General features: G+C 42.1%; 1 protein-coding gene across 2 annotated transcripts in view; it reads right to left on the bottom strand.

The window, feature by feature from the left end:
• Positions 1 to 211: 211 nt before the first annotated feature.
• The window catches only part of LOC121289511 (sprouty-related, EVH1 domain-containing protein 2-like), a 173,805-nt gene continuing 159,084 nt past the window's right edge, over positions 212 to 14,932 (bottom strand). For both annotated transcript variants that reach the window (XM_041208990.1, XM_041208998.1), the window contains exons 5-6: positions 7,467 to 7,616; positions 212 to 877 (exon numbers count right to left, since the gene is read on the bottom strand). In XM_041208990.1, coding sequence (XP_041064924.1) covers positions 218 to 877; positions 7,467 to 7,616 — 810 coding nt within the window. In that variant the 3' untranslated portion in view covers positions 212 to 217. The remainder of the gene's footprint in view (positions 878 to 7,466; positions 7,617 to 14,932) is intronic.

The following is a 14,932-nucleotide window of genomic DNA, read 5'->3' as shown; positions in this document are numbered from 1 at the left end:
CATTCATAGAAAAGTCTAGTTGTTACAGTTAGTTCCATGTAATGTTTGTAGGATAGATACACCCTCAGTGCTTGTCGATTTTACAGGACCCAGTTTGCTAGATGAGTAATATTCCAGGTGTGTTAGGTGATAGTAACTGCATCAAACTGTGGTCATAATGCTTCAGACCAAAATGTGCTTCATTAACTGATGTTCTAAAGAAAAGATATGATACAAGTCATCCAACTGCTTTATGTTTTCCACCACAACACCTGCACATCACCCCGCATTTGTAGCATGCTCGAAGGGGCAGATAACAGCACATACAGGGAGCAATGAACGATAAGGCTATCAAAGCTAGCCAACGAAGGCAGAACTTTTCATCGTTGGTATCACAAGAACAAGGGTCTGAATAATCTCCTTCAGGATCAGACATGCAGTGATACAGCATGCTGTCTGCACACCACATACAGCTCACTCGACGGATGCAGGTTCGAATAGGATCTGGAGCATCCTGACACTGACCTCGACCATTCTCCTCGTGATTAAACATGTCCCTGCAGTACACACATCGCGACCTTTCGCCATCATCTATCCTCCTCCGGAGTTTTGATTTTGATGGCATAGGTTGAATCTTCACAACACCACTTTTCAAATCTTTACAGAGCCCCAAATCAGAGTTCTCTACATAAGGGTAATTGTAGTCATGCTTTGAGGCATCACTTTTATCAAAATGTACATAGGAATCCATATCACCATGCTCATTATATTTTGGACGCACAGCAGCATATCTGTAGTCTTCGTATCTCTCTCTTAACCATGCTTTCTCCCGAGGATTAATACGGACAATTTCTTCATCGTCATCTCGAAAGCTAACATGACGTTGCTTCTGTACAGACTAAAATTTAAAAAAAATATATTAATGCTTTTATTTTAAGAGGTTTACAATCTGTCAGGAAAAGTTTTAAAATACAGACTACAGGAACAAACATTTCTAATATATCATAAATATTCAATAACTTATAATGAATAATCTCTCTGCTAAATGTTCTTTCAAATGGACTCGAAATTGCCCTTGTTCAAAACGTATAAACAGGTTATCATGAGGTTGTGTTAGGGATGGAAGCTGTTGGATTCATATGGTCACACTATGGGCACAATTTAACAGAACTCCTATAGAACGTAAGCTGACATTTACCAGGCCAGTGGGGAGGGGTGTGAGGGGCTTGGAGGCTGGGAAGCAGGATGGGAGGTCATGAGGGGCTGGGAAGTGCGGGAGGACGAGAGGGGTTAGAAAGCAGGTGGAGGGCCCGAGGGACTGTGATTTGGGGGGAGTGCACATGAGTGTGCTTCTCTATGTATATAAAAAAGCAATCACACCTGCAGTTTAGAAATTTGTAGTGAATAGGATTGCATGCAGCATTCATTAACAGGAAACAAACCAAGCCTTGGCTTCAACCTTGCTTTGCAATCAACTGAAATGAATCATCTGTGATAAATTTCCGTTCCAAATACACTGAAGCTTTATCGAATTATATGTTTTCAAGCTGGAGCGGTACAACTGATGAACTAAACTATCCCACGCCACCCTTAACAGTCACGTTCGACACCTATCTGCTCCTTCCATTCTAGTTTCTTCTTGACGTGGTATCTTTGAGTGGGTCACATTAAACTAAGTTAAATTTAGTACAGCGCATGTAAAAAATAGTGTCAAACATGTGCTTCTAATGCAAAGATAAAAACAAAAAAACTGCGGATGCTGGAAATCCAAAACAAAAACAGAATTACCTGGAAAAACTCAGCAGGTCTGGCAGCATCGGCGGAGAAGAAACGTCAACTCTTTTCTTCTCCGCCGATGCTGCCAGACCTGCTGAGTTTTTCCAGGTAATTCCGTTTTTGTTTTTGTTTTGCTTCTAATGCAAGTTTAGTTCACTTTCAAAAGCAAAATTAAGCAATATTAAGTTTCAGTTCAAGGCAGTTTGATAGGTTAGTCAATTTTACAGGAATATGCAATAACATTCCGATTGTTAATCCCTTGCCTACACTTTATGTATCAACTGAATGTGTGTCACGCACTATGATGCAGCGTATCACATAATAGGAAAGGCAAAACCCAAAGGAGCAAATTCCAATCCTGGGATCAATCTCTCCATGTTCTATATGTCATTGAGCATTCCGGATGTGACCAACTGTTACACAAATAAGCATGAGGGCCAGAGACCCAGACAATAGCTTTGTACCATCTGTATCCTACTCAAACATCTTTAAGAGGTAAACACTCTTCATTTAAACAGAAAGATTGAGAGCCATCAGTGGTTGCCAAACAGAAATTACAGTCACACTTCAACACATGGGAACTTATAAGGTCAACTGGCTGCAGAAACTTCATGGACAGAGACTGAACTTCTTTCAAATCACAAAAAAAAAACAGCAGATTCTACCCTCAGTCACTTGTTCAACTAGAGTCAATTGTACTGAGACAGGACAGAATCATCCTGTGGGATTCCAAGTGCCTAAACACTCAGGTCAATTTGTCATTGAGAGTAGTGAGCTCTTTGCTCACAAAAACATCCTGTAAATTATGTTGCTTTGTAGATTGCATTTTAAAAATCAAGAAATCTAGATTGAGGAGAAAAGCTAAATTAGGAAGTAGTGATTAAGTGACATCAATTTTTTTTTTTACAGACGGTAATTTGGCATTAAGGTTCCTACGCTCTCCTGAATTAGCAGATAGTTACCAGGAACATGTCCAGAGGTGACAGCCCTATGTGGCGAGGTGGCCGCAAGATGGTTATGGAACAATTAGGAGCTGAAATTCCTTCTGCTGTTTCTGTATGGAAAGAGATACATTCCACACCAAAGCAATAAAGGACCCATGTATCAGTTGAAGACTTGCCATTACTCAATCTGTGCAGGGGTCACACTGCAACAGTAAAGCTTCAGCTTGCAGGTGGTATGTGGGTTTGTGATGAGTGCTGGATAAAGTTATGGGCTCATTGCTTGGCACAGTCTTCGGAGTGTGCCCCTCCACACTGTGCCCCAAAACCCGATTCCTCCTACCGGCAGTAGCATTTCCTGGGAGAACGTGAAACTCCGTGTTCATCTGGATTTGGAAAAAACTTCCTTGGAAAGGGTCAGTAGCACGGGGAGAGGCAACTATTTATAATGTCAGGTAACACTGGAGCCAGGAAGGAAATTTAAGTGGTCAGCAGTTTAGGGGAAAATGGGGATGAGGGGGCAGTTGAGGTTTTATGGACAAGGCAAGCCGAGGGAGCGTGGGAGAGAAATTAAAGAGGGCTGAGGAGGGCAACAGGGGGAAAAAAATCAGGAAACACTGGGGGAAGCTGAAAAAAATGGTCAATCTGGACAACAGAGAAATCCCCGAGTTCTTCATTTGTATCTTAACCAAGTCTACAGCCGGGATTTTCTGGTCCCTAGGCAGGAGTCCATTGGCCTGTGGCAGCACTGGAAGATCCCGGCACCGGGTGGGTGCGGAAAATCCTGCTCTACATCTGTGTGTTTGACTCCTGACTGTAACAAAGTTCACAACGTGCATAACAATGTAGGCTTGAAGCTGTGCAGATGTCTTTTTAAGCTCTCGGGTTCGATATCTGATCTACACATCCAAATAGAAAGGAGAAAAAAAAGACCATAGGGAGATCAAACTGCTTCGTACAGATTACACTCTAATCTGAGATGATGCTTATCTTCCTCAAGTCTTGGTAATATTCAAACCCAGCACTATCACTATCCTATCACTAACCTAACCCATTGTACCATATAGTCATCAAATACAACCATTTATAGTCACATAATGTGCCTGCAAGACATTAAAATTCAGTTTAAATAAAGCAATACCATACAGCGCTGGATGTGGCACTGAACAAGGTCAAACAGGAAAGCACCAGGTTTGATTCCAAGGGTACAAGCAATTTCAATATGGAGGGAAATGTTTGATCATTATCTAATAACTCTTGTTGGAGGAGGAGAGGGAGAGAGAGAGAGAGAGAGAGAGAAAGAGAGAGAGAATGAGAATGTGGGCATCATGTGCAGGACGAGATTTGGTGCCTTCATACATTCTCCGTGTGAAGAATAGGCTGAGAGCACAAGGTGCATCATGGAACACACCGAATGTGTCATCATCTTCAGAAGAGAAATGAAGAGTAAGAAAATTGGGAAAACAAAGCAAAACACAGAGGTGACAGAGGGCAGCATTTATCCAACACTGGAGTTTAGGTGCTTCTGCAGGCTGTGTGTGTGTAATCATTGTTATATATCAATTATTTCCTTGTTTTTGAAGGCCTCAACTTCAAATATTCTGACAGCTGGTGAAACAGATCAAGGCCTTTTGAGTTTCATATACCTGTTCATTGTGCAAAGATGAGCATTGGGTCAAATACAATACACTTGTAAGCTTCACATTACAGTGTCAGCTGTGGCTCAGTTGGTAGCGCACTCACCTCTGAATCACAAGGTTCTGGGTTCAAGTCCTGCTCCAGGGTTTGAGTGCAAAAATCAAGGCTGATACTGCACTGCAGTACTGAGAGAGCACTTTAGTGGCTGGAAAGTACTTTGGGATATCCAATGGTCGTGAAAGTACTATATAAACATATATCTTTCTTTTCGCCTTTTATATTGGATTGTACAAAAAACAATCTAAAATATAGACCATCATCTGCCTCTATATTTGTAAATTCTTGTAGAAATGGTGATTAGATTATTTGCACAGTTCAGCAGTGGATGGGCAAAAATTTCCTCCAACTAAAGATTGTAAAGACTGAAGCCATTGTCTTCAGTTCCCAGCATATACTCTGTTCCCTGACCACTGACTCCATCCCTGGTAAGTATCTGAAGCCGTTCCAGACTGTTTGCAACCTTGGTGTCATATTTGACTCAAGATGAACTTCCAAATGTATACCCACACCAGGACTAAGACCGCCTATTTCCATAACATCACCTGACTCTGCCCCCGTCTCAGCTCATCTGCTGTTGAAACCCTCATCCATGCCTTTATTATTGCTAAATGTGACTATTCCAACACACTCCTGGCTGGTATCCCAGGTTCTACCCTCCATACACTTCAAATGATCCAAAATCCTGCTGCCTGTGTCCTAAATCACATCAAATCCTGTTAACCCAATGCCTCCATGCACACTGACCTACATTAGTTTCCAGTTAAACATGCCTCAATTTTAAAATTGTCATCCTTGTTTTCAACTCCCTCTTTACCCTCGCCCCTCCCTATCTCTAATCTCCTCCAGCCCCAAAATCCTGGAGATATCTGTGAGTACAGCTCCTACAACACTGAAGAAGCTGGACACTGTCCAGGACAAAACAGTTCGCTTGATTGGCACCATATCCACAAACATTCACTCCCTCCACCACCCATGCACAGTAGCAGCAGTGTGTACCATGTACAAGATGCACTGCAGGAATTCACCCAGGCTCCTTAGACAGCACCTTCTAAACCCATGACCACTACCATCTAGAAGGACATGGGCAGCAGATAGATGGGAACACCATCACCTAGAAGTTCCCCTCCAAGTTACTCACCATCCTGACTTGGAAATATATCGTCGCTCCTTCACTGTAACTGGGTCAAAATCCTGGAACTCCCTCCCTGACAGCACTGTGGGTGTACCTACATCACATGGACTGCAGCGGTTCAAGAAGGCAGCTCACTACCACCTTCTCAAGGGCAATTAGGGATGGGCAATAAATGCTGGCCCAGCCAGTGAAGCCCACATCCCAGGAATGAATTTAAAAAAAAACAATGCAAGTTGTTGGGTCATACAACTGAAAATGAATTAAGGCTCCATTTTAAATTTGTTCTGGTTCATTTGACTGGATTCAGTTGCATGTTAATTTTTTATTGTTTTAATTCCAGCTGTCGGTTCCAGAATGTGTCAAAAAGTAACTTTATCTTCAGGATAGTTGCTTAAACAATAAGCTTGCGAGAGCACCATTATTAAGAATCTGAAAATCCGGCCAGCAGGACTTTTACGGGAAGTACTCAAATGTAGACGTTTTCATTCTTATCTGGTCAGGTACGTTGTTGTTGTTAATTAGCGGTTCTGCAATTGGAAGAGTTAGATATTTTTGGAAATAAACTTGGAATTCAAGTAAACTAAGTTATAGTTTAGTCCATGTAAACACATAGAATTGCAATGGCCCAATCTTTCAGGTCCGGCTGCATTTCATGCCAAGTGGATTTTTGCTCTAACTTCCAGGTAAATGTACATGTTGTTCTTGAAATACTTTCCAAAACTTATCCAAGCTCGAGTAAGTTAACAGTAATATGGAGCACTTCACATTTTGGAAAGATAAGTCTAAATTTAGAGTTTGCAGAAAATTTGTGAACTGGACTTGGTTAAATATTCTCATTAATGTTAATTCAAGGAAACTGAAGTCCAATCTTTTTGCTGTTCTAGAACCAAGATTACCCTCCCATTGTAATGGACTTGAAGTGAGAAAAATCAGAGAATCTTGCAGCACAGAAGGAGGCCAGTCAGCCCAACATGTCTGTGACGGCTCTTCCAAAACTGTTCAACTGGTGCCAACTCTATGCTCTTCCCAATTACAACAATGATTGGATTCCAGAAGTACTTTATTGGCTATAAAGCGCTTTGGGGTGTCCTGAGGTTGTGTAAGGTGCTATAATAAATGCAAGTCTTCCTTTCTGTCATTGCCTCCAAATGTTTCAATTTCAAGTGTTTATTCAATTCCCTTTTGAGTGTTCCTATTGAATCTGCTTCCACTGCCCTTTCAGGCAGCACCTTCCAGATCACAACAACTCGCTGTGCAAAAATAAAATTCTCAACTCCCATTATCAAAGACAGACGGGCTTCATGGAAGTGAGTGACTTCTCTTTTATCATTTGGATGGTGGTGTATCACACACAAAGTAAAGCTACCGCTTCTGTTCTGTTCCCAGTTGACAACACTTTTTTGTGTGGAAACTGAGAACTAAATTACATTGTAAACACACAAATATCCAAGTCTAAAGATTCACTCTTGGGTTAAAGGGCATCTGCTTGCCAGTCCAGTGTTCCATATTGCAGATTGCTTATCCATCACACTGGGGAAAAATATCTTCTGAATTATAAAGCGACTTGTTTTGTTTATAGGTCACTAAGAAAGAATAAAGCCAAAAAAATCATAAGGACACAGCAAGATGGCAAAAGACAGGGGTGGAGAACATTTCCCTTATTTTAGCCATAATTGTCTTCCGGTACACTCTGCTGATTTTATGTCCATGACACTCTTCCAGACAATCCCAATCTCAGCTGCATTCCAATCTGGCCTGGGACACACTGTTACTCCTCCAAACAGCCGGAATATTAAAACATCTTTTTCTATTGCATTTTGTTGGTTTTTTTGTCCCCCCTCACTCTAAACAGGAATGGCTAGGGCACAAACTATCAGGGTCCTTCAAACCAACATATCACAGCTACTGAATAGATGAGTGAACGGTGTTAGTGCCCTCACCTGCTCCAGACGGTAGTGGTCAGGGCTGTAGTGACCGTGTGCTCGTCCCAGAGCACAGAGGGGTCGATGAGACTCGCTGATTGTAGGATTGAGCACTCTGACTGCCTGCTCTTTCCTGTTGGATGAGTTTGAAGAACTATCCGTTGCAGCCTTTAAAGAAAACAATAACAGAGCTCATAAGCACAAAGAGCAAGTAAACAAACATACTTCCCATCTGTCCCACAACAAATATGTCAAAATGAATGCAGATGTGTTAGAACAATGTTGCGCTGCATTACCCTACAGTTAACAACTGGCTCTTAGGTTAAACATACATTTGGATTATGAGTCACATCCCCAAAATAACGTGTCATTGCGTAACTGAAGGTTAGAAATGTATCAGTTGATTATCAATTTATTTAACTCTTCACTTAATAGCCGAACAGTGCTCTCCTGGCAAGTAAAACTTTCATTGTCACCCAGTGTCCCAATCAACAGATCTATTTGTTTCTGGACAAAGCGTTTCGCAGCTCAAACTGTTGTCGAGAATTGTATGGGAAACTGAGCAATCTCAAAAGCTAAAACACTTCTGACCTAATATTTACTAGAAACGAGAATTTAGAGGCAAAGGTTATAATGATGATTAATTATGGGAGACTGCAGTTTTAAACAGATTAGATATGGGTTGCCCCCTTCTCTTCCTTAGGGTAGCTCAGCGGCAAAGCTGCTTTTTACAAAATACTTAAAGGTGCAAATCATGTCAATGTATTACTGTCATTTCCATAAAATGCCAGCATCAATAGCACTTGGTTCAAACAAAAACCATTCATTATTTTCCAATAAAAGCTTTGTAACAAATGTATCTATTATCACAAATAATTTCTCAAGTCAGGCTGAATCAAGAGAGAAGGACAGAGTTAACGTTTCGGATTAACGGCCCTGCCAAGTGTGTTCAGCATTTCTGCTTTTATTTCAGATTTCTAGCATCTGCAGGGTTTTGCTTTTGCACAAAATCTTTCTCCCCACAACAAAGGGACTGGTGCGGTGTCTCCTCCCCACCCACTACTACTTCCACTCCCGCCCACACACACACAACACAGGACTCATTTACTCCCAGCAGAGCTTTAGACACATGTTTTTTCTTCGGTGAGGATTGGTTTTCCCCTCGATTTCTCCAGCCTTGCAACTTCGGAGCTGCAAAGTTTCGTTATGGCCACTGCTGTCTGCTTTAATTCACAATCCCTAAGGGGCTGGATTGGTTGATGCTAAGTCGACAGATCACTCAAAAAGATAATAGTGTTTTTACATGTTAAGTTTTGTTGTATAAATCTTGCAGAACAGCTTTTACAGGGTAGCAAAAAGAAAGAAAAGCTGGAATAACCGGGAACCAGCAATGTGACCTTTTTTTAAAGCAGGATGTGAATGCATTCCAGTGATATATAATTACAGCTGCCAGGGTAACCATAGCAACCAGCTGTGAAGTGGAATGCTAAATTGGGCCTAAATATTGTGCTGCAAGTGAGAACGAGACAGCCTGTGAAGCTCAGGGAGCTGTGTGGAGTAGGGGACGGTGATGAAGGAAGTCACAATGCGAGTTAAACACATTCTCTCTTTCACCCAGCTGATGTAGAGTAACTGCTGTAATTTTACGTTCAGCTGGTTAGCACAGATAGTCAGGAGTAGTGGAGGGTGTCAACTCTGATGTCTCCCTCATATTTGTGAACGAGGCATCGAGCTGTTATCTGCTACATGTTCTGTTCTGGGTGAAAACGGTCGCTCACTAGAGACTTGGATTTTCCATTTGGTATCTGCGAGCTGCCATAGTTTGTGAGGAAGCAGTTTCAAGGTTGCCCCATGAGCATTGTGGAAGGTTACATCAGGGATCTTCTGTCGGTCCTGTCACTATGCGTCTGCTTGCATTGCCAGGGAGAGGCAAATTTGTATGACACTGCACATTGCTTGTGTGGCCACTGAAGAGCGTCAAGGCCAAATAGTGATCTTTGTGGCAGTCTGTGATTGAGGAACTGATGAGCTGACACTGTCACCCACGTTGGATGCACTGGAGTTACGTATCCGCCAGTTTGCTGTACATCTTAGATGTCTAATTTATCTCAGAACAATGCAGAGATGATTCTAGTTCTAGAACATCATACACCACAGTTGTAAAGTTTTGAGGTAAGGGATGACCCTCCTGAGTTTCAGCATCACTCCTTTAATCCAGACTGTGTTCAAATCAATGGCAGGTTATACCAAGGCTGCATCGGTGTTGGATTTCTTCCAGAATCCGGCCTTAATATCAGGGCTGGACTGATACCAGCAGCTGTGATTGGTCGGAATCCCTTTGTTCCGACGGAATCACTGACTCAATGAGGGGACTGGTTATCCAGAGGATGATATGTTCTGGAAGATTTTGTGATAGGAGATTTTTTGGCCTAAAGATTCCCAAGATCGCGGAGTTTGAGGATCATCTCCCGCCATGCTTTTGGGATAAAATTGGATCCCATGGTATTCGGGTACAATTTCAGCAGCCATCTGGGGGCCCAGCTGATGAAATCCACATCCATCTGTCGCTGATGGCAGGATCTGCTGGAGGGACTGAGTTCACTGGCTGTTGTGACCGACGATGGATCTCACAATGGGTGGTTCTGGCGAGTTCTCGTGCTCTCCACCGGTTTGCTGGCTGGGCAGTGGAGACAGGCCCTCGAGGTCTGACACTCCATCAGAACAGAGGCTCCAGGACATCACAGGTAGAGCTGGGCACAGCAACCAGGGTGTATGTAGTCCAGATCTTCGATAAACTCAATCCATTGTTGCTGTCTGGCTGAGAATAGAAACTCTCACTTGGCCTTGGCAATGCGAGAGCTTCCTGATTGGCTACACCGTCAAAGCAGATCCTGGGTCACTCTTGTACAGTCAGGATTGTATTCTTTGTATGTGTATGTGTGTGTGTGTGTGTGTGTGTGTGTGTGTGTGTGTGTGTGTGTGTGTGTGTGTGGGTGTGTGTGGGTGTGTGTGTGTGTGGGGCGGGTGGGGGGGGGGGGGTGGCGCAAAGCTCCCCACAGGGAATGAGGGGTGGGGGGGCCCCCGCAAGGAGCAGGAGGGACAAGAGGGGGGCTCTACTTGGGGTGACGGTTAGGAGTCCAATACCATTCCAGTTACCACAAGAATCAGATCATCGCTTTTTTCCATAGCTCCCCTTATAGCTGTCCCAGTCAGCTTCCACTCTGGCATTCGTTTCAACTAAAATCACAAAGGTTCCATGTCAATGGTTCAGCACCACCTTCTCAAGGGCAATTAGGGACAGACAATAATTACTGGCCACATCTCAATGATGAATATAAAAATGCGTGAGGTGTTGGTCATTGCAGGATGTGTGAGACCTGCTCCAACTCTGACCATGACAGGAGGAGCTAAAAAAAAGCAGGATATTGATCATAGTTCTGAGGTACGGTATCCAAATCGAAAAGCAAATTCACTAATGGCATAGAAATTAAGCAACTGTTCTTCAGAAGCGCACATTCCCCAGCCCGACACTGTGCTACCTGTGCTTGATCCCAGCCACAAAACCAGTGTAGAATTTCTCCTGAGTCTAAAGCCAGCAAGAGGTGTGTACATCTATAATCCATCACTGGACAGTCTTGTTCTGTAAAATACTTTTCCAAGGTTTCAACCAGGGTATCGCAGTGAACTGATTGGCCCAAAGGTAGTTAGACAATGGTTATGATGCACTACAGATGCAAAAGGACAATATGTTAGCAATGTAGAAAACGATAAACTTATGGTTCACGTATCACAGGAGATGGCGGTGTAGTGGTAATGCCACTGGACTAGGTACACGGAGGCCTAGGCTTCTGCTCTGGGGACATGGGTCCACATCCCACCACAGTGGAAGTTAAATTCAATTAATAAATCTGGAATTATAAAGCTAGAGGCTATTATTGAATGCTGTAAAAACCCATCTGGTTCACTAATGCCCTTTAGGGAAGGAAATCTGCCTTCCTTACCTTGTCTGTCCTACATGTGACTCCAGCTCTCTGAAATGGCCTAGCCAGACACTCAGTTCAAGGGCAATTAGGGTTGGGCAACAAATGTTGGCCTTGCCAGTGAGGCCCACATTCCATGAAAGAATAAACAAACAGGAAACTGCAGGAGATTTACTGTGAAGGAAACACCTTGTACTTTAATGCCAACATTTGAATTGCAGATTCTAACATCGTGCCTACCTAATACTAGGGGGGTAGCAGTATATAGTAACTAATTGGGTTATTCGTTGTCCCTTACTCCCTCTAATCCATAACTAAGTAGCTACTCATTCATTCCCCACCCTCTGAAACTCTTGTCGCAACCAAGATATACCTTTCCTTGCTTTCAAAAATCCAACTCTAACCATTTATTTCTTCTCTCCTTCTCAGTCGTCATGTTTACTCCTTGTTAATGTGTGAGTTTCTCCCCACTATGCAGAAGGCGCATTGTGAAAACACAAATCACGGGTAATACATCGAACTAAGGTGCTGCTAATTCTCCGGATTTTTTCATTTTCAATTGCGTACAATGACTAACAAAACAACTCAAGCAAGTGTGGTAGAAAACACTACCAGCTATTGATTGCTGGTCAACAGCTTCGAGAACAGCACCTCTCGCCTTTCTACATCCAATACATTACGTACAATTTATTTTTGAGACAGCAGTAATATAAATAAACAATGACTTACATCACTCCACAATGCAATCAGCATCGTGTGCAATTAAATACAAGACTTACTGATCGAAACCCAAATTGGTTTCCGATTGCACTAGTAGTTCAATAGGATATTTCTAAATGCTGCGGTTTATCATTTCTGAAATGATTAGGCACCATACGATGCCTACATTGAATTTAGACAGGGTACAGCATGCAGGACACCAATAAAATATAGTCAGTAGAGAAATAAACCCAATCACTGATAAAACTTCAAATCTGAAGGTATAAAAGTTAACAAGTCACGTTAATGATCCCACAATATACCTCAATTCCATTGTAACTTTTGAAACAGAAATAGCAAAATATTTGAAAAAAAAAGAAAAAGTTTAAACTGTATGGTGAGTTAGCACAGAGTATTGTAAAGTAGATAGTGCTTTCCCAGTCAACAGGCTTGTGTTGTAACATCCTGATTCTAGTGGCTATACACTGAAGACCCGCATTATAAACCTCACACAGGATGAGCGGGCAGACTTGATGGTAAAAGAAAAAGGCAGAAATAAGGTATCTGAGCTATAAATGGGATAGTGACTACAGCCCACGGCTCTTCACGTAGTTACATTTAGACCAGCTTCTTACGTAATGGAGTTTATAAAGAGAACATTCATTTAAAATGGAAACAGAGTTTCTGTGGTGAGTGTGGCAGAGGTCTGTTAAGACAAATTTTTCCCTGTAGCTCCATCTGCTTTCAATTCAATCATCTTCATGGCATACAAGAAGTATTTTACAAAGACACACATCCTAAATTTGTTTCGTGAACACTGGAAAATAATGTTGGTCAACTTCTCTTGTTGCTAGGGTCTAATCGTCAGTTCAGGGAAGGCAGGTTTTTATTGGATATCAGGTCCCTTTGCTAGCTGCTAAGATCCGTGCAGGAATTGACGGTAAACTATTCTGGAGAAATACATTTATATTGGTCACTCAGGACTGTTTGAATGCAAGTTTGTATTTTTGTTTGTTTAATTTGGCAGACTAATCCCGAGTTGATAGCTTGATTCCTGAAAAGCAAACACTAAAATTCATTCACTGGAACCACAAGCTTCACTAAATAACTCACACAGGGAAGAAGGGACAACAAACCCTTCGGCTACCCTGTGTGGGCAGCATTGCTGTGCCTTAAACCAGCTTAAAAATGAGGGACCAACCACCATCTTAGAGGCTTCATCAACCAGGATGAACGGGGCACTCAAGGCAAAGAGTCACCAATCTTCACTGTCCAAAATTTGGGCCGGGGTGGGGGGGGGGACACGATTGGTGGATCACATTAGGGGTTTTTCTGCTGGTGGAAGCTGGTATCTGCTGCCTGAAAGGACTATGGCAGCAGATTCAATAATTAACTTTCAAAAGGGAATTGGATGAACACTTGGAAGGTGAAAAAATTACAGGGCAATGGGGAAGGGGTAGAGTGAAGTGTGACTTATTAGACAGCTTTAGTAAAGAGCCAATACAGACACAATGGGCCAAACAGCCTCCTTCTGGACTGTAACAGCGTCCTAGAAACTATTGTAAGAGAAAAACCCCCAAAATTAATAATACACATTTATTCTAATGGTGATCAACTAAATGGAGGTTGTGTGTACAGGTTTGCCAGCTTACAGATCCCCTTCGACTTTTATCATTATTTACCAGTTGTTTTAATGACTTTGACAATAGCTATTACAAATCTGCATCATCCATCACTGCCACATGGGCACAAAGACCACCAGGTCTATATATTAACATGTCAATCAAAGACTGCATCAGATTACAGCTAATGCTGGAACCCAGTCATTACTGAGCTAATTAAAACCGGTTTTCTCCTAAAAACATCTCATTAAAACTTGCCACACACAAACTAAATGTGTTTGAAACACTTTGTGAATGAAAGAGTCAAAACTCTGTTCCACAAAATAACATCAATATAGTACAGGATGATCTGCATCAATTTCTGAAGATTTCAAATTAATGTGCAAAATAAATCTCAGTGACACATATTTAAAATGTCGGAAAGCATTGATTACTTGGGAATATTTAGACCAAATGACACTCGCCAATCAAATCCACACCAAAACATGCAAACAAAGTGAACAATACTTGCTGAACAATCTCAAAAGTAATCATTATTACATTTAAGAAAAGGATTAAACTATTATAATTTGTAAAGCTTGTCGCTGTTGTTGGATGTCCCTCGATTTGAGGATGATGTCTACTCAGGGTCGCAAGTTTTATGTGACTGAACAGGCCATTTCTTGGGCCACAGGTCTTTGGACACATGGGGTAGGACGTCCCATGAGGTAGTGGGATCCGGAGAGCAGGATTTGCTTCCTTTTCTTTCCTCTTCTGCCACCGCTCTGCTTCATCATTAGGGTGTTGGGACTCAAAGCGTGATGCTGTTTAATGCAAAAGTTGTCGCCATTTTGAACGAGTGGTAATAAGCTCCTCCCAGTCACTAATGTCAATGCTGCCCTGCATCAAGAAGAGCTTCAGTGTCTTTGAAGTGTTTTCTTTGTCCTCCCCTGGGACATTGGCCATTTGAGAGCTGGGAAAACAGGATTTAGTGGGTGGAGGCTTTTTGGCTCCACATGATGTCCAGTCCAAGTTAATTTGCTACCTTTTGCTATTGGCTTGATGGTGATACTAGCAGTGAGTATACCTATGCCATATAGCCAAATGACAGAATTTAATAATCCAACTGATCCAGCTGGATCTATCATTATGTTGTCCATGGGCTCTATAATATTTAAGTACTCCACAAAAGTTAAAAAGCTCG

Source organism: Carcharodon carcharias, chromosome 2 (genome assembly GCF_017639515.1).
Source record: "Carcharodon carcharias isolate sCarCar2 chromosome 2, sCarCar2.pri, whole genome shotgun sequence".
Classification (NCBI taxonomy): Eukaryota; Metazoa; Chordata; class Chondrichthyes; order Lamniformes; family Lamnidae; genus Carcharodon; species Carcharodon carcharias.
The sequence above is the reverse complement of the archived record's forward strand: the minus strand, read 5'-3'. Positions and strand labels throughout refer to the sequence as shown.